This window comes from Portunus trituberculatus, chromosome 21 (genome assembly GCF_017591435.1).
Source record: "Portunus trituberculatus isolate SZX2019 chromosome 21, ASM1759143v1, whole genome shotgun sequence".
NCBI classification, from domain to species: domain Eukaryota; kingdom Metazoa; phylum Arthropoda; class Malacostraca; order Decapoda; family Portunidae; genus Portunus; species Portunus trituberculatus.
Genome location: NC_059275.1, coordinates 7,987,485 through 8,009,984, shown reverse-complemented (window position 1 = coordinate 8,009,984; position 22,500 = coordinate 7,987,485). Strand labels below are relative to the sequence as shown.

At 43.0% G+C, this 22,500-nt stretch overlaps 1 protein-coding gene and 1 long non-coding RNA gene across 4 annotated transcripts in view; both read right to left on the bottom strand.

The window, feature by feature from the left end:
- Positions 1–4,027: 4,027 nt before the first annotated feature.
- On the bottom strand, positions 4,028–6,912 carry LOC123506973. Its single transcript, XR_006675558.1, has 2 exons — positions 6,501–6,912; positions 4,028–4,151 (listed from the first exon to the last, which is right to left on the bottom strand). It is a non-coding gene; the product is annotated as an uncharacterized LOC123506973 (long non-coding RNA).
- A 1,724-nt stretch (positions 6,913–8,636) lies between these two features.
- LOC123506972 overlaps positions 8,637–22,500 on the bottom strand; it is a 66,892-nt gene continuing 53,028 nt past the window's right edge. For all 3 annotated transcript variants that reach the window (XM_045259434.1, XM_045259435.1, XM_045259436.1), the window contains exon 5: positions 8,637–9,901. In XM_045259434.1, the coding sequence (XP_045115369.1) occupies positions 9,575–9,901 (327 nt within the window). In that variant the 3' untranslated portion in view covers positions 8,637–9,574. The remainder of the gene's footprint in view (positions 9,902–22,500) is intronic.

The following is a 22,500-nucleotide window of genomic DNA, read 5'->3' as shown; positions in this document are numbered from 1 at the left end:
CCACCATCACCAGGACTAGTACCACTTAATATCACAACTACAAGTAACAGCAGCAGCAGCATCACCATCAGTACCATAATCAGCATGACTTTCACCACCACCACCACCACCACCACCATAAATGGAAAGTAGTGAGCGAAAAACTAGTAACAGAAGTGACGAAATAATAGCAGGAGAAATTAAACCACAACCAACAACAACAACAACAACAACAACAACAACAACAACAACAACAACAACAAAACAACAGGAACCGTAACAACAACAACATCACTATGCACACCACATACCTACGAGAGAGAGAGAGAGAGAGAGAGAGAGAGAGAGAGAGAGAGAGAGAGAGAGAGAGAGAGAGAGAGAGAGAGAGAGAGAGAGAGAGGGGAGAGGACGACAGAGATAAAGATAAATCAGGACGAAGACGTGGAGGAGAAGAAAAAGAAGAGGAGAAGAAAAAGAATAGGAGGAGGAGGAGGAGGAGGAGGAGAAGGAGGAGGAGGGGAGATATTTACGAAAGAGAGACCCCGGGAAGACGCGACACTGGGGAGAGTAAACGATCTTGTTTGTGGGCGTGGCGGAGGGAGGGGGGGGATGTAAATGAGGCAGCGGGGCGGGGGGCGTGCGTACCCCGGTGTTTAGGGGCGGGCGTCCCGGAGACCCACCTGCAATTATCACCGCGAACTAATTTTACCTGAGGATTTTTCCACCTCGCCGCACGCTCCCCGCTAAGGGAAGGCACCTCTGCTTGCTGGGAGGAGGAGGAGGAGAAGGAGGAGGAAGAGGAAGAGGAGGAGGAAGAGAAGGAGGAGGAGGAGGAGGAGGAGGAGGAGGAGGAGGAGGAGGAGGAGGAGGAGGAGGAGGAGGAGGAGGAGGAGGAGGAGGAGGAGAGAGGAAGAAGAAGAAGAAGAAGAAGAAGAAGAAGAAGAAGAAGAAGAAGAAGAAGAAGAAGAAGAAGAAGAAGAAGAAGAAGAAGAAGAAGAAGAAGAAGAAGAAGAAGAAGAAGAAGAAGAAGAAGAAGAAGAAGAAGAAGAAGGTGGACGAGGAGGAGGAGGAGGAGGAGGAGGAGGAGGAGGAGGAGGAGGAGGAGGAGGAGAAGGAGAAGGAGGAAGAACAAGAGGAGGAACAAGAGAAGAGATTGGCAGAGGAGGACGAGGATGAGAGGAGGAGGCGAAGAAGATGACAGCGGAACAGAGGGAGAAGAACAGAGGAAAGGGAGGATGAGGAATACAAAGGTAGTCCAAACAGCAGTAGACCTTGAGGAGGACGAAGAAGAGAAGGAGGAAGAAGCAGAAGAGGAGGAGGAGGAGGAGGAGAGGAGGAGGAAGAGGAGGAGGGAGAAGAACAAGAGGTATAATAAGATGGGAGGGAAGATGGGGTTGATTTGCACCAGGTATTTCATTACGAGTCTCATCCTGCCTTAGTCCTCTTAAGGAAGCCAGAGCACGGTTGCCCTCACCTGGAGTGTAATTAGGGGAGGTGACGCCGCTGCCTCGCCCTCGTCCCGACTCCACTATCCTAAGCCGATGTGGTATGTGACGGTGGTAGACGGATGGGGGAGAAGGAGGAGGATTTCAAAGGCTACCTCTCCACTCCCTTTCCTTTCCTATTCTTCCCTTTTTAGATTATTATAGGAAATCTGACCCACTCCTCCTCTCCATTCCCTCCACTCCTCTCCACTCTCTTCACTCCCTACTCCTCCCTTCACTCTCACGGTCATTCTCTTCTCAATCTCACACTCATTAATCTCTATGTATTTTTCCGACAATTAACTCGAGTCGTTGTCTTGTCTCGTCTCACCTGATGTCTAAATCAACGCACAGGTAATGAGATCTTCACCCACCTGTCCCGGGAAACAAATAGCCGTGAGGATTCGAGGCTCCCAGGTTAATTGTGTTTAATTACCTGCCGGGCGGCCTCAGGTGTGAAGTCTCCCTGGCAAGGCGCTAATTAAACAAAAATTCTTCTCGGTTCGTGGTGTGTCATCGTGTTGGTGGTGGTGGTGGTGGTGGTGGTGTGTGTGTGTGTGTGTGTGTGTGTGTGTGTGTGTGTGTGTGTGTGTGGGTAGGTGGGTGGATGGGTGAGTGGTTATTTGAGGAATTTTGTATGTATTTTCATTTCTTTTGTGTATGTGTGTGTGTGTGTGTGTGTGTGTGTGTGTGTAATTCACTGTTTGATCTGCTGCAGTCTCTGACGAAACAGCCAGACGTTACCCTACGGAACGAGCTCAGTGCCCCGATCTTCGGATAGGCCTGAGACCAGGCACACACCACACACTGGGACTACAAGGTCACAACTCCTCGATTTACATCCCGTGCCTACTCACTGCTAGGTGAACAGGGGCTACACGTGAAAGGAGACACACCCAAATATCTCCACCCGGCCGGGGAATCGAACCCCGGTCATCTAGCTTGTGAAGCCAGCGCTCTAACCACTGAGCTACCGGGCCGTGTGTGTGTGTGTGTGTGTGTGTGTGTGTGTGTGTGTGTGTGTGTGTGTGTGTTTATTTGTACAGTATATCTTTTAGCATTCTCACACACAAGACACCCACGTTAACTTCTCCCTCACAACATGCGGCTTACATAAAATAGATACACCAACTAACTAAATGCAAACAAAACTAAAACAAACACGCTTTATTCCACAATAATGAAGTGCAAGACTCGAATTCCCTCCACTCTACTCCTCACCCTCTCTAGCCCACCCAGCTGCCCACCTCCCGTGTCCACCAACCCACCTGCCCTGCCCACCTACCCACCTGCCCACCTTCTCGTTAAGGCGTGCAGGTGAGGCTGGGATTCCTTCACTGAGACTGCCTATATAACTCCTCGTCTCAGTGCCTTGACCATTACAAACCAGCCACTTACTTGTCTGTCCTCGCCAAACCAGACTGAGTTGCTTACCTGCTTGCTTGTTTTGTTTACTGTCTTGGCTGTCTTGGTTACCTTGTTCCTCTGGCTTGATATTACCTTATTACTATTATCAAAATGGAGTCTGTAATTTGCGAGGGTCACTTTTACGCTGTTTAATTGGTGCCACAGGGAAGATTCGAGGCGCTGGATGAGAAATGACATCAGTGTGTGGTTTTATTAATAATTTGGCTCATTTTGTTGGGTGTTTGACGAAGATGACATGATATAATGTTTGTTAAGAGTGATGGAGTCTGTAATGATGAGGCGATATCATACTGAATGTGCCTTGGTCTTGATATTGAGGTGTGATTTTCGTTGTTGAGTGGTTGTGAATTGGGTGTTTTTCTTAACTTTGCTTTGAAGAGTGATATAAAGTGTGTGAGTTGTTTGACGAGGCGGTGATGCAAGCTGCTATAAGGAGAGAATTAACGCGGAGAAAGACTTGTTTTCTTGATTAAAATGGGTAGTTGCTAGTGTTGGTTCTGCTACAATTGCCTTCGCTGGACCTGCTTTAAAACGTGATGTGTAAAGCGCGCCAGGTTTGTTCAGCGAGGCGGTAAAAGAGACAGTCATGAACCCTAATAAACACTTACACTTCCTTCGGCAGTCGTGATGTTGTCTCTTAATTTCAGATATTTTATTTTTATCTCGCCTTGAATATCACTTGTTTTTATTCAGCAGAATTAATTTGCTTTATATCCTTCATAAAAAGGTTCACTCACCACTACTGCTATCTCTCTCTCTCTCTCTCTCTCTCTCTCTCTCTCTCTCTCTCTCTCTCTCTCTCTCTCTCTCTCTCTCTCTCTCTCTCTCTCTCTCTCTCTCTCTCTCTCTCTCTCTCTCTCTCTCTCTCTCTCTCTCTCTCTCTCTCTCTCTCTCTCTCTCTCTCTCTCTCTCTCTCTCTCTCTCTCTCTCTCTCTCTCTCTCTCTCTCTCTCTCTCTCTCTCTCTCTCTCTCTCTCTCTCTCTCTCTCTCTCTCTCTCTCTCTCTCTCTCTCTCTCTCTCTCTCTCTCTCTCTCTCTCTCTCTCTCTCTCTCTCTCTCTCTCTCTCTCTCTCTCTCTCTCTCTCTCTCTCTCTCTCTCTCTCTCTCTCTCCCAGGAAGCAGAAAGGAAACACGATAACAATGCGATGAATTTAATGAAATAAATATCATATGTACAAATATATACAAGCGTCTTAGAGATACGGGGATTCAGGGACAGTACAGGACGGGGACACACACACACACACACACACACACACACCTTAGGGACAGAGTTACTTCGTGTGGCTGCCTCGTGTGTTCTTGTCCCTACCAATGACAAGTCCCGTGTGGGAGTATCAGGGGTATCAGGGGGTGTCAGGGTGCGTGGACCAGGTTAAGGGTGACTCAGCCTCAAGGGAGAGACTAGGTGGGGTGACTGGAGCTCTTGTTAATGACGGGGTGGGTGATGGGGTGAAAGGAGTATGTGATGTTTCTGTGGGGGAGTTTGGGTGTGTTGGAGGAGAGTAAGCATGAGTAGGGTGAGTTTACTTGTGGGTGGAGGAGAGTTAGTGTGAGTGAGGTGAGTTTACTTGTGGGTGGACGAGAGTTAGTGTGAGTGGGGTAAGTTCACTTGTTGGGTTTTCATAGTGTGTTTGATGAGAAGAGTGATGTAAGTATTATGTGTTTCAAGTGTTATGGTTGTGAGTGTCAGTGAAGTCATTTTAATCCCTTCAATACGGGAACACATTTTTACCTTGAGATTTGTGCACGATAAGACCATTTTATTGGCATTAGGAAAGGTCTATGGAGGTCAGAGGATTAATGGCCACAGTCTTCACTATTTTAATCTCCTCATAAGTTTTTCAAGCTGTATAGAATCTTCAAATAGTAAGCAGAATGAATATAGAAATCCGTCATGGTACTGAAAGGGTTAAGAAGTGTATGTGGAAGATGGATGTGGGTACTAAAGTGTTAAGTGGTAAATGTGACAGTGTGCTAAGTGTAGTGTTGTGGAAAAGTGGGAATGTGGAGGAATGTGTGGGAATGGAGGTGTACTTGGGAATGTAAGAATGGAAGAACGTGGAATGTGGAAGATATTAAAGACTTGCTTGTGTGTGTGTGGGGGGGGGGGAAGAAATCTCAGCAACCCTAAAACTGACATCCACAAAACAGGTTCGGATCTCTCTGCTACACCACTCTTAGAAAAAAAAATACAAAAAATAAACACTTCCTTTCACCGCATCTCATAAAAAAAAAGATAAGGAAAAAAAAGATAAGAATCCAACCCAAACCAATTAATCACAAGAAAGGACTTCAATTTATTAAAACACAAATCTTACTCACAAAAAAAAAAAAAAATGAAATCCTATCGAGCAGAGAGAGAGAGAGAGAGAGAGAGAGAGAGAGAGAGGGAGAGAGAGAGAGAAAATACACTACTCTCCACCAGACTTCCAACACAACTTCCATTATAAGCGTCTGTATCCGCCAAAAACGGTACGTGGGATTCGAACCGGGGACAGAGAGAGAGAACCTTCCACTATTTACACTTGGCTTACACGCATTTTCCGCCGCGCCACACAATAAAGCGAACCATTAACGCCACAAAGATCCATATGACCGGGGATAAATCTGCGCCTAACGATACGAGGCCAAACACTCTCCCAGAATCACACAAACGCTCACACCACCTCTCTCCCTCTCCCTCTCCCTCTCCCTCTCTTCCTCTCACGCACAATCCATCAGCTCAAAACGCCACTGATCCTACCTGTAATTTCCCCCCAAAAGGTGCCAATATTGTAAAAGGTAATTGATCTTGGTGGGTTTGTGAAGGGCTGTTGGCTGTCAGGTTTAAGTTTAGTCTCTCTCTCTCTCTCTCTCTCTCTCTCTCTCTCTCTCTCTCTCTCTCTCTCTCTCTCTCTCTCTCTCTCTCTCTCTCTCTCTCTCTCTCTCTCTCTCTCTCTCTCTCTCTCTCTCTCTCTCTCTCTCTCTCTCTCTCTCTCTCTCTCTCTCTCTCTCTCTCTCTCTCTCTCTCTCTCTCTCTCTCTCTCTCTCTCTCTCTCTCTCTCTCTCTCTCTCTCTCTCTCTCTCTCTCTCTCTCTCTCTCTCTCTCTCTCTCTCTCTCTCTCTCTCTCTCTCTCTCTCTCTCTCTCTCTCTCTCTCTCTCTCTCTCTCTCTCTCTCTCTCTCTCTCTCTCTCTCTCTCTCTCTAAGTAAGGAAATAAATGTAAAAGTAAACAAAGAGTAAATTTATCAATCGACTTTAGTTTTCATTGGCTTAGATGTAAACAAATAACAAAAAAATTAAAAAAGAAAGTAAATAGAAATAATGACGTAGATACAGCAGCCTCTTGTTTTGTTATTATGAGATCCAAGCCTGCTGTGTGTGTGTGTGTGTGTGTGTGTGTGTGTGTGTGTGTGTGTGTGTGTGTGTGTGTGTGTGTGTGTGTGTGTGTGTGTGTGTGTGTGTGTGTGTGTGTGTGTGTGTGTGTGTGTGTGTGTGTGTGTGTGTGTGTGTGTGTGTGTGTGTGTGTGACACCAGGTTTGGGGATGGGATTGGATGAAAGTAAAGGGAGGCAGCGACGTTAAGAAAAAAAAAAGGGAATACATGAATGAGATTGTATATTATGCACACACACACACACACACACACACACACACACACACACACACACACACACACCTGGAAACTGGCCAGTCGTAAGTCACCTGAGGAGCCTCCCAGGGGCACGCAGGTGGTGCTGCACTGAATCACTAGCTATCAACACTGGGCCGTTACACCTAACATAGAAAAATACAGCAGTAATTTTATGATACATAAAAGCATAAACCTTCCATTCACACGAGGCCGGAAGGACAATTACATATACATATAAACCCACTAACTCAACGAAATTATGAAAAAATAAAAACAATCATGTGGTATATTACAAAGAATTGCATTTTCTCTCTTTATAAACATTAGACAAAGTTATTCTGTGGTTGTGTTGTGTACACTTTCGCGTGTGACACATCTGTACAAACACACCTCCCCCCAGGCACACCTGAAGGAATGGTGACTATAATGACAGACAGACGGACAGGTGACCAACACTCGTCGTGCAGCAGTGAGGTACTGCTACACTCGTCACCAACGCTACACACACTGCACCTTCTGCCTTGCCTCCGTCAGTTGAGATTCACGGCTGCTCCTCCTCATCCAGCCACTTCATTGGGATTGGTTGAACCCTTTCAGTGCAATTTACAATGATTTACTGCACTAGAAACACATTTTTGTAAGCACTTAAAACAATGAAAAATGGATTGAAAGGATGTTTTTTTGTTTTCTTCCAGTATTTGATTGTAGAAATGAAATAAAGAGAAAAAGTCTAAAAAAAAATTAATGTCTCATATTAGTTTGGATAAAAAAAAGTTGTGCCAAATAGCAATGAAAGGGTTAAAAGTTGAATGTCAATTTTCTCTGCTCTCATTACCTTTAATTTTCTTGCACATTTTCTTTTCTCTTTGTTTCCTGTACTTCCAGTAACACCAATATTTCATCCTTCCTCACTGTATATATCTCAGTTCACTTTTTCGATGGCTTCCTTCTTGGTGTTCATATTGACTTATTCATATTGGTAACTTATCTTGCATGGAGACGAGAGTTGCACCGAATCACAATTATCTTTACTACTTTCACAGAGGCACACTTCATATTGTGCATAGAGAAAGAGCAGTGTTGGATTCCTCTAAACCCATTACCGATCATATCCCTTTTGCCTCCATTTTTTCTAGTCACATTGGTAACTTAGCTTGCTTGGAGACGAAAGTTGCACTGAATCACAATTTTTCGAGTTCTTTTTACACATAATCGACCCTTGGCCACGGCTCGGACGGTGCCGGTGGTGGTGGCAGCGATGGTGAACGTTTCAGTGGTTCTTTAATTAATTAGACCATTGTGTGCTTCTTGGCGGAAGATACAGTTACACGGATACATGTCCCTCGCTCCTATCAAGTCTCGGATCATCTCTTAAAAATCAACCTTTATTTCTTTCTGGTCCCACAATGCCATAGAGAGAGACACCACTTTGGGAAGCCTCAAGAAAGAGTTTCTTGAGGCTTCTCCGCCTCCCTTTTCTCTCCTCTCTCCTCGCTCCTCCCGCTGTGTGCTGGAGGTGTTAAGGGGGGTGAAGGGGACGGGAAGAGCCACCCTTGCCCCCCCAGCTACTTAACACCTCCCGTCCAAGTGGCGTCGGCTCCCTCAAACTAGTAATTAAAGGGTTTAAGTGCCAGCTGGGTGACCATTACAGCGACCCTTGTCTCCTGGGGCACGCGGGAGAGAGAGAGAGAGAGAGAGAGAGAGAGAGAGAGAGAGAGAGAGAGAGAGAGAGAGAGTATATTGGTACAGTAAAAGAAGTTTAAATGAAATGTGGTCAAAATTATATGGAATTGCTAACAGTACAAAGAGTGAGGTATTTTGTGTGGCTCGGAAGGGATGGGAAGGATGGGAGGGGAGAGGGAGAGAGGGACAGAGGGAGAGAAAGGAAGAGACTGGAGAGAAAGGAGGGAGAGAGGAAGGAACAGACGAACAATTCCTAAACATGAAATAGTTGACATTCTTTTTTTTCATTTTTTTAGGTAATATTGATTTCTTGTCATGGTCCTTTGTGTGTGTGTGTGTGTGTGTGTGTGTGTGTGTGTGTGTGTGTGTGTGTGTGTGTGTGTGTGTGTGTGTGTGTGTGTGTGTGTGTGTGTGTGTGTGTGTGTGTGTGTGTGTGTGTGTGTGTGTGTGTGTGTGTGTGTGTGTGTGTGTGTGTGTGTGTGTGTGTGTGTGTGTGTGTGTGTGTGTGTGTGTGTGTGTGTGTGTGTGTGTGTGTGTGTGTGTGTGTGTGTGTGTGTGTGTGTGAAGGATAGACTATTGCTACTGACTTTGGCTTTGCTTGACACTTTCGTTGATAAAAAGAAATAATAAAAGGGAAAACTAAATAGAAAATGACATTCATAATAATAATAATAATAATAATAATAATAATAATAATAATAATAATAATGATAATGACAATAATAATGATAATAATGGTAAGGGAGTCGTGGCATCCCCTGGTAGAGAGAAGCAATGGTTGAATGGATCGCTCGTCTATGTACAGAGTGGGGGCGACGTTACATGCTAATTAAACACTAAGGGTCTACGGACTAGTACACAGGATTTATACAATAGACCATCTCGTCTTCAGATCTCTTACTGAGGTTGTCGCAGAACACGCCTTGCTCTCACTCGCTCCCCTCCTCTCACTCACTCGCCTTGTCCTGCTCCTTCACTCCCTCTTTCCTCCATCTCCCTCACCTCCTCCATCTCTGGCACGTTCACAATCCGAGTCGCTGTCCTGCCAGGCATTCGTTCAGGTCACTTCAAACATTAACTCAGGTCACGCGTGGCTCCTTCTCCTCCTCCTCCTCCTCTCTTCCCCTCCTCCTCCTCCTCCTCCAAGCGCGGCCCGCGTCCCCACGAGGTAGGATCGCCGCACAATGAGGCCTGGCGTGGTCTCATTGGTCTCGCTTGGCGCAGGCCGCTGTCACGCCGCTGTTTGGCCGCCCCTGTGAGGCTTCAGCGTGGCGGAGCGGAGGGGAGAGGGACTACAGGCCTGCTGCACCATCCACACCCACACCACACTCACAGGCACTACGTAAAGTCAACGGTGGTCGCTGAGCCTCGCTGGCGCCGCGACACTCAGCACACGCTGTGCCGTTTGATGGACTTGAAATTGCTTTCACTTACGAGCATGAATTGCTTGTTTCTATCCTTGGGTTCCCGCACTTCCTTGCGGTCTCGCTTCTTGTGCTTCTGTGCGCGGCCTCTCCGCAGACCGAGGAACAGCGAATTAATCTCGGCGGAGATGTAAGTGAAGCCGCCACCCATCTTATCGTACAGCTCGCAGCCTTTCGCCTTGAGCTTCTCCTCGTCGGCTCTGGAGAGCTTGTAGCCTGCGCACCGCCGCCTCCTGTGCTCCCGCTCTCGCCGCCGCCGGTGCCGACACCGCTCCAGACCCAAGTTTTTCTGTAGAGGAAAGAAAGGAAGGGTTTGTTAGGAATGCCGTGGAGATAGGCAGGGAAAACTACGTATATATTAGAGGTAAAGGTGTTCAAAATACCTGTATCATGACAGAAGTGAGGAAATAGAAACATTTTTTAAACAACAAATAAAGCAAAAAAAAAACATTAAGAACATTTCCTTACGTTCTTTGGATTTTCAACAACACGTTCACAAAAACCTACATGAAAAAGACCAAGAATGACGGACTTAATATCCACGAAAAGCTAGTCATAATTCACCCCTCAGTGCTTTCCCTCCAGAGTCCCTTCCCTCCCCTTCAGCGGACCACCCTGCCAAGCCTCTCTGTGGTAGGGGAGCTGTGGGGCCTTACTGATAGATTCTCGCCAGCCTCTGCCAGCCTCCCTGTCTCAACCCCATCCATCTCTCTCTCTCTCTCTCTCTCTCTCTCTCTCTCTCTCTCTCTCTCTCTCTCGTCCTCGCCAGAATAGGTGGGAGTCTTCTAATTACAGACCGCTCAGGTAATTACAGGCCGTGGCGACAGGTAGGCCTGAGGGGGGGGCAGACTTTCAAAACCTAGGCCTATCTCTCTCTCTCTCTCTCTCTCTCTCTCTCTCTCTCTCTCTCTCTCTCTCTCTCTCTCTCTCTCTCTCTCTCTCTCTCTCTCTCTCTCTCTCTCTCTCTCTCTCTCTCTCTCTCTCTCTCTCTCTCTCTCTCTCTCTCTCTCTCTCTCTCTCTCTCTCTCTCTCTCTCTCTATGACCTTTGACCTTGTTCAGAATTATGATCTCGAAAGAAAACTGGGGAAAAAATGCATATGGTTTAGAATTCGATGTTTACAGTGACCTCGTGAAGTGACCTGGTGAAGTGAAATGACCTGGTGAAGTGAAGTGACCTGCTGGCATGTCACCTTCATTACCAGAGGGGAAAAAAATGTTGAGTGAGGGGAAAATGCAGCGGCAGAGGAACGTTCAGCCACAGCAATCAGTGTTTACAATTTGGAACATCAATATTTAGTCCTCAGCGTGTCAATATTTGCAGTTACCCTCTATACCGATTTGCTTCTTTTTCTCTCCTCTTTTTCTTTTCTTCTCCTTCTGTCTATCTATTCGTCTAGCTATCTTGCTTTTCTGTTTTTTTTTTCTTTCTCTCTCTTTCTCTTTCTCTTTGTTTTCTGTCCTTTTATTTTTTTCTTTTCTTCTCCTGTCTATCTGTTCGATTAGTTATGTTGCTTATTTGTTTTTTTTACTTTCTCTGTTTTTCTTTTTTTTCTCTTTTTCTTTTCATCTTCTTCTGTCTATCTGTTAGTCTTGCTTATTTACTTTTTTTTTCTTTCTCTTTCTCTTTCTCTTTTTTCTGTCCTCTTATTTTTTTTTCTTCTTCTTCTTCTGTCTATCTGTTCGTCTAGTTATCGTGCGTTTTGTTTTTCTCTATTTCTCTTTCTTTCTCTGTTTCTCTCGTGTTTCTATAGCGATTTGATATTTTTGTGTTTTTTTTTTATTTATTCTCTTTTCTCTGTTTCTCTTCTTTCTCTATAGCGATTTTTCTTGTCTTCTTTTTTCTCTTTCTACTGTTATTTTTTTCTATTTCTCTCGTTTCTCTCGTTCTGTCTATAGCTTTTTTTTGTTTGTTTTTTTGTCTTTTTTATTTTATTTTCTTCTTTCTATCTGTTCGTTTAGTTATTATGCTTTTTGTTTATCTTTCTCTTTCTTCTTTTCTCTCGTTCTCTCTCTATAGTGTTTTTTGTTTTTCTTTTTTTTTGGTCTTTTTTTTCGTTTTTACTGTCTATCTGTTCGCCTGGTTATCGTGTTTTGTTTGCTATTCTTTTTCTCTTTCTTTCTTTCTCCGTTTCTCTTGTCTGTTTCTGTAGCGATTTGATATTTTTGTCTTTTTCTTCTTCTACTGTCTGTCTGCTTGCTTAGTTATCGTATTTCTCTTCTCTCTCTCTCTCTCTCTCTCTCTCTCTCTCTCTCTCTCTCTCTCTCTCTCTCTCTCTCCGTTTAACTCGTTCTGTTTCTCTATTTCTCCTCGCGTATCTTATTAATCTTCATCTTTTCCATTCCTTTCTCCTTCGTCTCTACATTCCCTCCGCCTTGCAGTGGCTAAGGTTATAAGACACATTTTTCTTGTTAATTTTACATCAGTGACTGTTTTGTACTTTCAGATAATGTAAAAAGCTAAAGTGTAAAGACTAAATGACTGACTTAATGAAATGTTTTGTACTTCCAGGTAAACGTAAAATGTAAAGACTAACTGACTTAGTTGAGATAAAATATTCTAGATTTATTCGTGCTTATTCCTGTTTCACCTTCCCTTTTATTGATATCGATTGTTGATGAAGAGAAAGGAGAGATTAACTTAACTCACATTCAAAATGTAAACTGAAAAAAAAAAACCGAGAGAAATGAGATTAATTTTGTACCAACGTGAAAAACAAAGCTTGAGTCCACCAGTCAAATTAGGAAGAGCGGCGCGTGACAGATAGCGGGACTGAGAAGGAAAAGAGGAGCGGAAAAGGACGAGAAAAACGCTGAGAGGATAATGAGGGAATGAGGAGAGAGAAGAGAGGAATGGTATGATTTGTTATGACTCGCGATCACTTCATTTCACTCCTGCCTTTCTTTCCTCCTTGTCTTCCCTGCCCCCCTCAACCATTCCCCCCACGCGTAGCCGTCCCATAAGAGGTGCGTGGCCAAGGAATGCAGGGCGGGCAGAGAGAGGTTTGTGTTAGTTTACTTATACTGAGATAGCTAGCTGGATTTGGTGTGTTTTGTATGGGCTATGGAGGATTTGATGGGGTGGTGGTGGTGATGGTGGTGGTAGTGGTGGTGGTGGTGGTGGTGGTGGTGGTGGTGGTGGTGGTGGTGGTGGTTGTGGTGGTGGTGGTAGTAGTAGTAGTAGTAGTAGTAGTAGTAGTAGTAGTAGTAGTAGTAGTAGTAGTAGTAGTAGTAGTAGTAGTAGTAGTAGTAGTAGTAGTAGTAGTAGTATTCTTTACATTAAACAAGAGAATAATGCAATAATCCCAGAGAGAGAGAGAGAGAGAGAGAGAGAGAGAGAGAGAGAGAGAGAGAGAGAGAGAGAGAGAGAGAGAGAGAGAGAGAGAGAGAGAAACACCAAGCAAAAAAATACCAAACACCTAAAAAATAAAATCCAAAACCAACCAAACACACACACACACACACACACACACACACACACACACACACACACACACACACACACACACACACACACACACACACACACACACACACACACACACACACACACACACACTAACAAGACGAAGCACCAGAGTATAAATCCATAAATATGAAAAAAAAGACACCCAGCCCAAATATATCATTCTTTTCCCGGATATTAGATGAAAGGAGAATTTAAGTGTCAGTTATGAGAGTGAGCGAGGAGACCAACCCGTCATTACCCAATAAGAGGCTGTAACTATAATGGCAGGGGGAGAGGGAGAGGGGGAGTGGGAGGAAGGGAGAGGCTGGAAGGAGCAGGGAGGGTAGGAGAAGAGGAAAGGATAGGAAGAGTAAGGAGAGGGAAGGAAGTATAAAGAGGTAAGGGAGAGGAAAGGAGATGATGGAAGGAGAAGGGAGGGCAGGAGAGCAAAGGATCGTATAAGAGTAAGGAGAGGAAAGGAAGCAAATATAGGTAAGGAAGAGGAAGGGAGAGGATGGGGGAACAAGAAAAGGAAGAGGAGAGGGAAAGATGCATATACAGGTAAAGGAAAAGAAGGGAGAGATAGAAGAGAAGAGGGAAGAATATGATGAGCAGGGAGAGACGAAAGGGAAAAATTGTTATAATAAGGGAGAGAAAAGGAAGCATATAGAGAAGGAGAGGGAGAGGAAGGGAGAGGTAGGAGGGGAGGGAAGAACAGAATGAGCAGGGAGAGGAAAGAATAGTTATAGTAAGGAAAGAAAAAAAACATATAGAGAAAGGAGAGGAGACTAACTAAGAAATACAGAGAGGGAGGTAAAGTAAGAGAGAGAGAGAGAGAGAGAGAGAGAGAGAGAGAGAGAGAGAGAGAGAGAGAGAGAGAGAGAGAGAGAGAGAGAGAGAGAGAGAGAGAGAGAGAGAGAGAGAGAGAGAGAGAGAGAGAGAGAGAGAGAGAGAGAGAGAGAGAGAGAGAGAGAGAGAGAGAGAGAGAGAGAGAGAGAGAGAGAGAGGAGTGGGGAGAGGAAGGGAAGCAAACAAGGGGGTGAGGAAGGAAGGAAAGGATAAGTAGGGGGCGCATACAGGGAGTGGAGGGAGGGGAGAAGGAAGAGCAATGAGGGTGAGAGAGAGAGATGGGCAGGGAGTAACATTAATCACGTTACCCATTTCCTGGACACTTTTCTCCCTTAGTTCTCCCTTGGCAGGAGGATTAGTGGCCTGGGAGGAGGAGGAGGAGGAGGAGGAGGAGGAGGAGGAGGAGGAGGAGGAAGAGGAGGAGGAGGAGGAGGAGGAGGAGGAGGAAGAAGATGAGGAGGAGGGATATTTCATAGGGTACAGGTACGGTACGGGTTGGGTACAGTGGTTGCTATTAGAGTAACATTAGGTGAAAAATGGTGATGTTTTATTACTGGTTATGAATCTTTGACGTCACGTGTTTCATATGCAGAAGGAAGGATATGATGGGTGTTGAATGCAGGGAATATTGAAACTCTTCTTTTAGTGATTTTTTATTTTATTTTTTATTTTTTGACTCGGAAATGTTGTGTTAGTGTTATTGTGTTGGTTATTATTGTTTATTTTACTGACGTCACATGCTTAATTGGTAAAGGGAAAGATGTTAATAGGTGTTGACAGCAGGAATTATTGAAACTCTTCCTTTTTGGTGATATTTCTCTTTTTTTATGATTTGGAAACGTTGTCTTAGTCTTATTCTGCTACTACTGGTTATTATTAGTTATTACACTGGCGTCACGTGCTTAATGAGTAAAGTGTAGGATGTCACAGGAGGAAATTTTGAAACTCTTCCTTTTTTTTTTTTATTGGAAATGTTGTCTTCGTGTTGCTGTGCTGCTACTCATTGCTACTCTGGTGTCACGTGCTTCATAACAAAGGGAAGGATGTTCTAGGTGTTAATTGTGGAAGACTTATAAACTTTTCCTTTTGTTATGTGTTTTATGTAACGTTTTTTTTTATATAACTTATATTTTTCAGTTAGTCTTTATGCTAAACTCTGCAACTCACAATCTATTATTATCCTTCCTCTTTTCTTTGAACTAAACTGCATTTTTTTTATTTACTCTTAAAGATAAATTTAAAAACTCTCTAACAGTTTCTCAGTTTTTCTCCTTCCTATGACTTCAACTTTTTTTCAGAAGAGAGGAGTATTAAAACATTTCTGAAACTTAACATTTTTTTCTTATTTTCCACATCACACTTTATGGACGATATATAGAGGCGGATTCCTTCTCTCACTCTCCTCTGGACTCACTAAAAGAAGTATTATCGTTCTCTCAACTCAAATGTTTATTTATGACAAAATTTATCTTTGGAAATGGCACAGAGTTAATTAAGTCCATCTAAACATAATGAATAGCGCCAGTTAAGCTCCATTGACACCTGTTATTACTCTTCTCTTAGTGCAGATTTAACCCCTTGAGTACCACGGCGCGTTTTCATATTCATTCTGATTACTATTTGGTGATTTAATAGGTGACTTTACACAGCCTCAGAAACATAGTAAAGAATAGTAAAGGCCATTAACCTTTTGACCTCCATAGACCCTTCCTAATGCATATAAAATCGTCTAATAATCCCAGAAACATCAAGGTAAAAATGCGTCTCAGTACTGAAGAGTCTAACACCACATTAGACACAGACATTGAAAATAATAGTGAGCTAATTAAACTGCACCTAAAAGTGATAAATGGCAGCACTTAACTTATACATTGATATTATTGTAAGTCTTGTTTTTCTCGAGTTTTGCGTCATATATTGAACGGTGAGTGAATTAATACCAGCAAGATAATATCAGGGAATGATGCAGTGTTGGCTTTATTTACCTGCAAGTGGCAAATTTATGGCTTCTTATTGTTCATCCTTGAATTTAACTTTGCATCATCTATTCATTATAACTTGTTTGGAGGCAGCAATATAAGCCCTTCAATACTGGGACATATTTTTTACCTTGAAATTTTTGTACGATTAGACCATTTTATTGACATTAGGAAGGATCTATGGAGGTCGGAAGATTAATGACTACTGTCTTTACTATTTCAATACCCCATATGAGTTTCTGAAGCTGTATAAAAATCACCAAGCAGTAACCAGAATTAATATGGAAACGCCTCCTGGGACTGAAGGGGTTAAAGCAGAATTCTCTACTTAATCCTATTGTTTTGTATATACATTTACTCACATCCACCCAATTAACTCTCAACTTTATAATTTATCAATTTATCTGACAATCTGTCCATTCATTCATACGAACATCCACTCACATTTAATTATAGATATTCACTCACTCTTCCTCTGCTCATCCTTATCACCATGCGTGTATCTTATCATCACCATTGTCTGCCCAGTATCGGTGTAAAGAATGGAAGCACCAGTGCCCGTATTTTGAAACACTTCTGCGCCGTACCTCCATTATTTCAAGAGGCTCTGGTTGATGATATGATAGTTTGTAAGAGTGTATGTACGATTTCAGTGACAGATTAACAAAAATTCTATACTATCAACAAGAGAAACACATGTGAAAACCCTGCTAATCATCTCTGTGGCCTTTGAAAACAGTCACGGTGAGGGAGTCAAGTGTTCCTGTATGCGGCACCAGGTATCGTTTTCGTGTCTCGCAAGGCTGTACTTTGATACGTTGATATGCACCAGTAGTACAAGTGCCTGTATTTGCTGCCTGTCTTGTGAGTTAGTGGCGTAGAGCAAATGTAGAGCAGATTGATGATGTTTTCTTAATCTTTTTAATGTTATTTAGATCCCTCTTCAGTATTTGGGGAGTTAGTCGGATAGATAGATAGACTGACCAAGTGATAGATAATTAGATAGACAAGTATATAAATAGACAGACATACACACTGATTGACAGATAGATGGATAGAAAAATAGATACATAGATATATAGGTAGACATAACGACAGACAGATAAACAGATAGTATATGTAAATAGACAGACACACATACGGATAAACAGGTAGATGGATAGAAAAATAGAGATAAACAGATAGAAACATAAATAGATAGATAGACAGACAAACAGACAGATGGCTACACACAAATCATATCACCGAATCCTTCATAACGAAAATAAAGAAAAAAAAAATACCACCCGAACTAAACAAAGCATTAATAAAGGAAGAAGTAAATGAATTGAAAAAAAAGATAAAAATAACAATAATAATTGACTCAGATAAACGAAGCAAAAGAATCACAAAACAGAGAATCTTGTGTCATTTATTCCCCTTCATTCAGATTAGAGGTCATTTTTTACTCAATTTGTTTGCATATTCATCATTTATTTATTTATTCATGGACCATTTAACGACCATATCCCTGTCAAGTTACGGGGGAATCCATTTCCACCCTCTAGAACTGAGGAGATGGGGAAGAGAAGGAAGGGGAAGTAATAGAGAGATGGGGAGGTAAGAAGAGAGGAGGGAGTATAGTGTGGAGAGACTAATAAGGGGAAGAGGAAGAGGAATGGGGAGGAGGAAAGGGAAAGATAGAGTTGGGGGGATAAAAAGAATTGACTGGGGAGGAAAGCTAGTGAGGAAATTAAGGAAGATGGAAAAGGAGAAATGGGAGAAATTATAGAAGAATGTGGAGATAAGGAGAGAAGGTACCAGAGAGAGAGAGAGAGAGACAGAGTGTGTGTGTGTGTGTGTGTGTGTGTGTGTGTGTGTGTGTGTGTGTAAGGAGAGATACTGACAATAAATGGAGAGCTAGGGTACGAGTGTTGGGAGAAGTTTATCAGTAGAAAGAATCCTTGAGCTTATGTTTTTAGGGAAATGTGGGGAGAGAGAGAGAGAGAGAGGGAGGGAGGGAGAGGGAGATGGTGGGGAGAGGATAATGTGTGGGGAGGTCTGGCGGGTCGGTTCAGCTTCCCTAACAATGGGGTCTAAATTAGTGTGCGGCGCGGGACCCAAAACACCGCAATTGGCTGTGAATTTCATTAGTATTTCGACCGTAACCGTAAATAAGATGGACTAGACCACCCAACTCTCCCAGCCTCCTCCTCCTCCCCCTCCTCCTCCTCCTCCTCTTCCCCTCACCTCTTTAACGCGCCTCCTCCTCTCCCCATACCTCTCCTTTTAACCCCCCTCTTTCCTCCTCTTCCTCCTCCCCCTCCTCTCATCCTTTCCCATCATCCATCCCCCCACCCGTCCCTTTAACGCCCCCTTACCTCAAACCTCCCCCTTTTAACCCTTCCGCAAGCTACTTTCTCTTAAATTCCTCTCTATTTTGTTTTTCCTTTTCTTTCCCCTCTAACTCTTTTTTTAACGTGTCTTAAGCTTTTTGTCTCTTTAAATCTAGTGTTTTTTGTGTATTTTTCTTTTTCTTACACTCTTTTTTTCCCTTAGATATCTTTCTTTCCATCTAATTTCCACCCATTTTATCCATTTATGATTTGCTTTCCCTACCACCACCACCACCACCACCACCACCACCATTTCCTCCTACATCACACTCACTTCTCGCTTTTGTGCTCTATTTTTCCCCTTCCTCCTCCACCATTAGCTCTTACACGAATAACACCACCACCACCACCTCCTCCACCACCACTACCTCCACTACCACCACCTCCACTACCACCACCACGACCACCATCACCATCTCCTCCTCCCTGGTTTACAATTTTAAGTAACACACGGGGAACATGAAGCTAATCTCTCTCTCTCTCTCTCTCTCTCTCTCTCTCTCTCTCTCTCTCTCTCTCTCTCTCTCTCTCTCTCTCTCTCTCTCTCTCTCTCTCTCTCTCTCTCTCTCTCTCTCTCTCTCTCTCTCTAGTTAATTATCTCCCATAATTCCCACACTCTCTTTCCTCCCTAGTTAATTATCTTTTTACCTCCCCAACTCTCTCTCTCTCTCTCTCTCTCTCTCTCTCTCTCTCTCTCTCTCTCTCTCTCTCTCTGATATCAGAAAGTCTCCTCCCACATCTTGCCACTAATTTTTGGAACGATTATGCAAATTATCCACGCTTCTGACACTCTGCCATTAGTTTGTGTTGATTTTTTGCACTTAAAGCCTTCTTTAATTCCCTGTCCTGTCGTTTTCTTCTTGTTTATTAGGTTGCGGTATTTTATTAGTATTTGTGAGTTTTTTGTCGTTTTTTTTCTTACCTGTCTTTTAATTCGTGTGTGACTATGTTTATTCTGGGTTTTATATTGTTTTTCTTCTCTTTTCCTTCTTTTCTTTTATTCTTTTTTTTTTCTTGTTATCTTGGTTTAGTTTGGATCGTTGTGTGTGTGTGTGTGTGTGTGTGTGTGTGTGTGTGTGTGTGTGTGTGTGTGTGTGTGTGTTTTCATGAGGACAGGGATGTCTTATTATATTTTTGTTATTTATTATCTATATTTTCTTTCTTCTTCTTTTTCATCTTCTTCTTCTTCTTCTTCTTCTTCTTCTTCTTCTTCTTCTTCTTCTTCTTCTTCTTCTTCTTCTTCTTCTTCTTCTTCTTCTTCTTCTTCTTCTTCTTCTTTCTTCTTCTTCTTCTTCTTCTTCTTCTTCTTCTCTCTTTAATTTATTCTTATATTTACTTGAGAGTTCATTCTATTCAGGTTTACTTAATATCGAAATCTTTTGGATCTTGATTTTATGCTCTCTCTCTCTCTCTCTCTCTCTCTCTCTCTCTCTCTCTCTCTCTCTCTCTCTCTCTCTCTCTCTACCCACCTCAAGCAGCGCTAACAGGAAAAAATACATATCTCAGCCAAACTCTTTCACACGCGTGCAAATTAAGAGGTCTGTCTCTCTGGGCGAGGCGATGAGCGTGCTGTGACGAGAAGCGTGTTATTAGGCGGCTTAGTAAGGGATTTCCAACAGGAGGCCTCTCAGTGTGCTGCCAGCGGGGACGTGGGGAGGTTGTGTCGAGCTAATCTCCGCCACAGGACACAATAGAATAACAGTTAGCCGGCTTAAGCTTCACGGATTTAACTTGTCCGCTGTTACTACTTTGGGGTTTAGGGGGTGCGAAATTAATCTCTCTCTCTCTCTCTCTCTCTCTCTCTCTCTCTCTCTCTCTCTCTCTCTCTCTCTCTCTCTCTCGACTTACGGATTATTATTATTATCTTCGGAAATATAAGAGGAGGAGGAGGAAAATGTGGTTGGTTTACTACTTCGATACAAGAGAGGAAAGTAAAGAGAGTTAATACAGAAGGAGGAGAAGGAGGAGAAAATGGAGATAGAGAGAAGGAGAGATGGGAGGAGAATAAAGAATGGGAAGGAGATGAAAGTGAGAAAGAGAAAGAGAATAACTTAGGATGGAAGGAGATGGAAGGGAGATGAGGATGGAATGAACGAGGAAGGGAGAGGAGGAGGAACAGGAGGAGGAGGAGGTGTAGGAGGAGTGATTCTTTTTGTCTTAATTGCTTCCTAATCAGGAGTGGAGGTGTCCTTGTCAGGGAGGGGAATGCGGTGATAAGAAAGAGAGAAAGAGAAAGGAAAGGGAGGAAGAGAGAGGGCGAGGGAGAGAGAGAGAGACAGTTGAAGGGGGAACGAGAAAGGGTTAAAATCTGAGAAGTTTTTGTTTTAGTGAAATTTTTTGCTTTTTTTTGTTTTCATTTCTTCTTTTCTTGTTTAGTTTCGTGGTTTATTTATTGTTTGTTATTAGTGTTTGTTATTATTATTGTATTGTGTTTTCCATTTTTTTCTTACTTGACCTTGTTATTGTACTAAAACTTAACTTTTTCTCTACTACTACTACTAATACTAATACTAATACTACCACCACCACCACCACCACCATAACTCCTATCACCATTTAAACCATCACCATCACAAACCGAGTAATTTCTTATCTCGAAATACCATAAGAATAAATTTAATCTTTTTTTCACACTCCACCACCACCACCACCACCACCACCTGAGTGTTTACCTGAAGCTCCCACGGTAGTCTAACACACCTTGTCTATTGTCTTCACCTTAAAACTTCCATTCAAGTCTTCCTTTTGTCCCTTAAACTTTCAGAGCCGTGCAAACAAACATTGAATTGGGAGAGGAAGAGGAAATAAAGGAGAGGGAAGGGAGGGAAGAGGGAGGGTGGGAAGAAGGAAGAGAGGGAGGGAGGGAAAGAAGGAGGAAGTGGAGAGGGAGAGAAAGCAGGGAGGAAGGAATGTGATGGGAAGGATGATGGAAGGGAGGAAAGAAAGAAGACGAGGAGAAAAGGAAGAGGATAAAAGAGAAATGAAAAATAGAATGATGGATAAAAGGGAAAAAATAGCAGGAAAAAAGATGAGCAACAAAAAGTGGAAGGAAAAGAGAAAAAGAGAAAAGAAACAGTGAGAGGCGGAAAAGAAGAAAAAAACACCACACAAAAAAAAAATAGAGAGAGAGAGAGAGAGAGAGAGAGAGAGAGAGAGAGAGAGAGAGAGAGAGAGAGAGAGAGAGAGAGAGAGAGAGAGAGAGAGAGAGAGAGAGAGAGAGAGAGAGAGAAGGGTTGGAAGGTAAAAGTGGAGAAGACAGAGGAGAGGAATTTAAAGTATAGAGAGAGAGAAGAGGAGGAAAGGGAGAGGGGAGGGAGGGAGGGAAGGAGGAAAGGGAGAGACATATGTAGGAATAAAAGGCCCCATTGACACTTGTTCCGGTAGTGTGACCTTAGTGTGACCTCAAAGTGTGACCTCTTGTGGCCTTTTGTCACCCGCTGAACAAAGATACAACGATGTATGACCGCTAAGTAGAGAGAGAGAGAGAGAGAGAGAGAGAGAGAGAGAGAGAGAGAGAGAGGGAAAGGCAGGTGAGAAAATGACACCTGGACACTATAAATGATATATAGGAATAAAGAAAAATAAAGAAGGAAAGAGAATAAGGAATAAATGATAATGATAGTGATGATGATGATGATGATGATGATAGTGATGATGATGATGATGATGATGATGATGATGGTGGTGATGATGATGATAATGATAGTGATAATAATGGTGGTAATGATAATAATGATGATGATGATAGTGATGATGATGATGATGATGATGGTAATGATGGTGATAATAATGATGGTGGTGATGGTGATGGTGATGATGATGACGGATGTTGATGATGATGACGGATGATGATGGTGATAGTGATGATGAATATGATGAAAATGATAGTGATAATGATGGTGATAATAATGATGGTGATGATGATGATGATAATGATAATGATGGTGATAATAATGATGGCGGTGATGGTGATGGTGATGGTGATGGTGATGATGATGATGATGATGGTGATAATGATGATAATGATAGTGATAATGATGGTGATGATGGCAGAGATGATGATGGTGATGAGTGGAGGTAAGGGTCAAAAAGTGATGCATAAAATGAATGAAATAGGCAGTGAACAGGTGGAAGAATAATGGGAGATATAAACTGCCCTAGTGGTGATGGGTTTATGAGGTGAAGGGAATACAAGATATGAACCTTTCTTATCCATTACCATCTTCCTCCTCCTCCTCC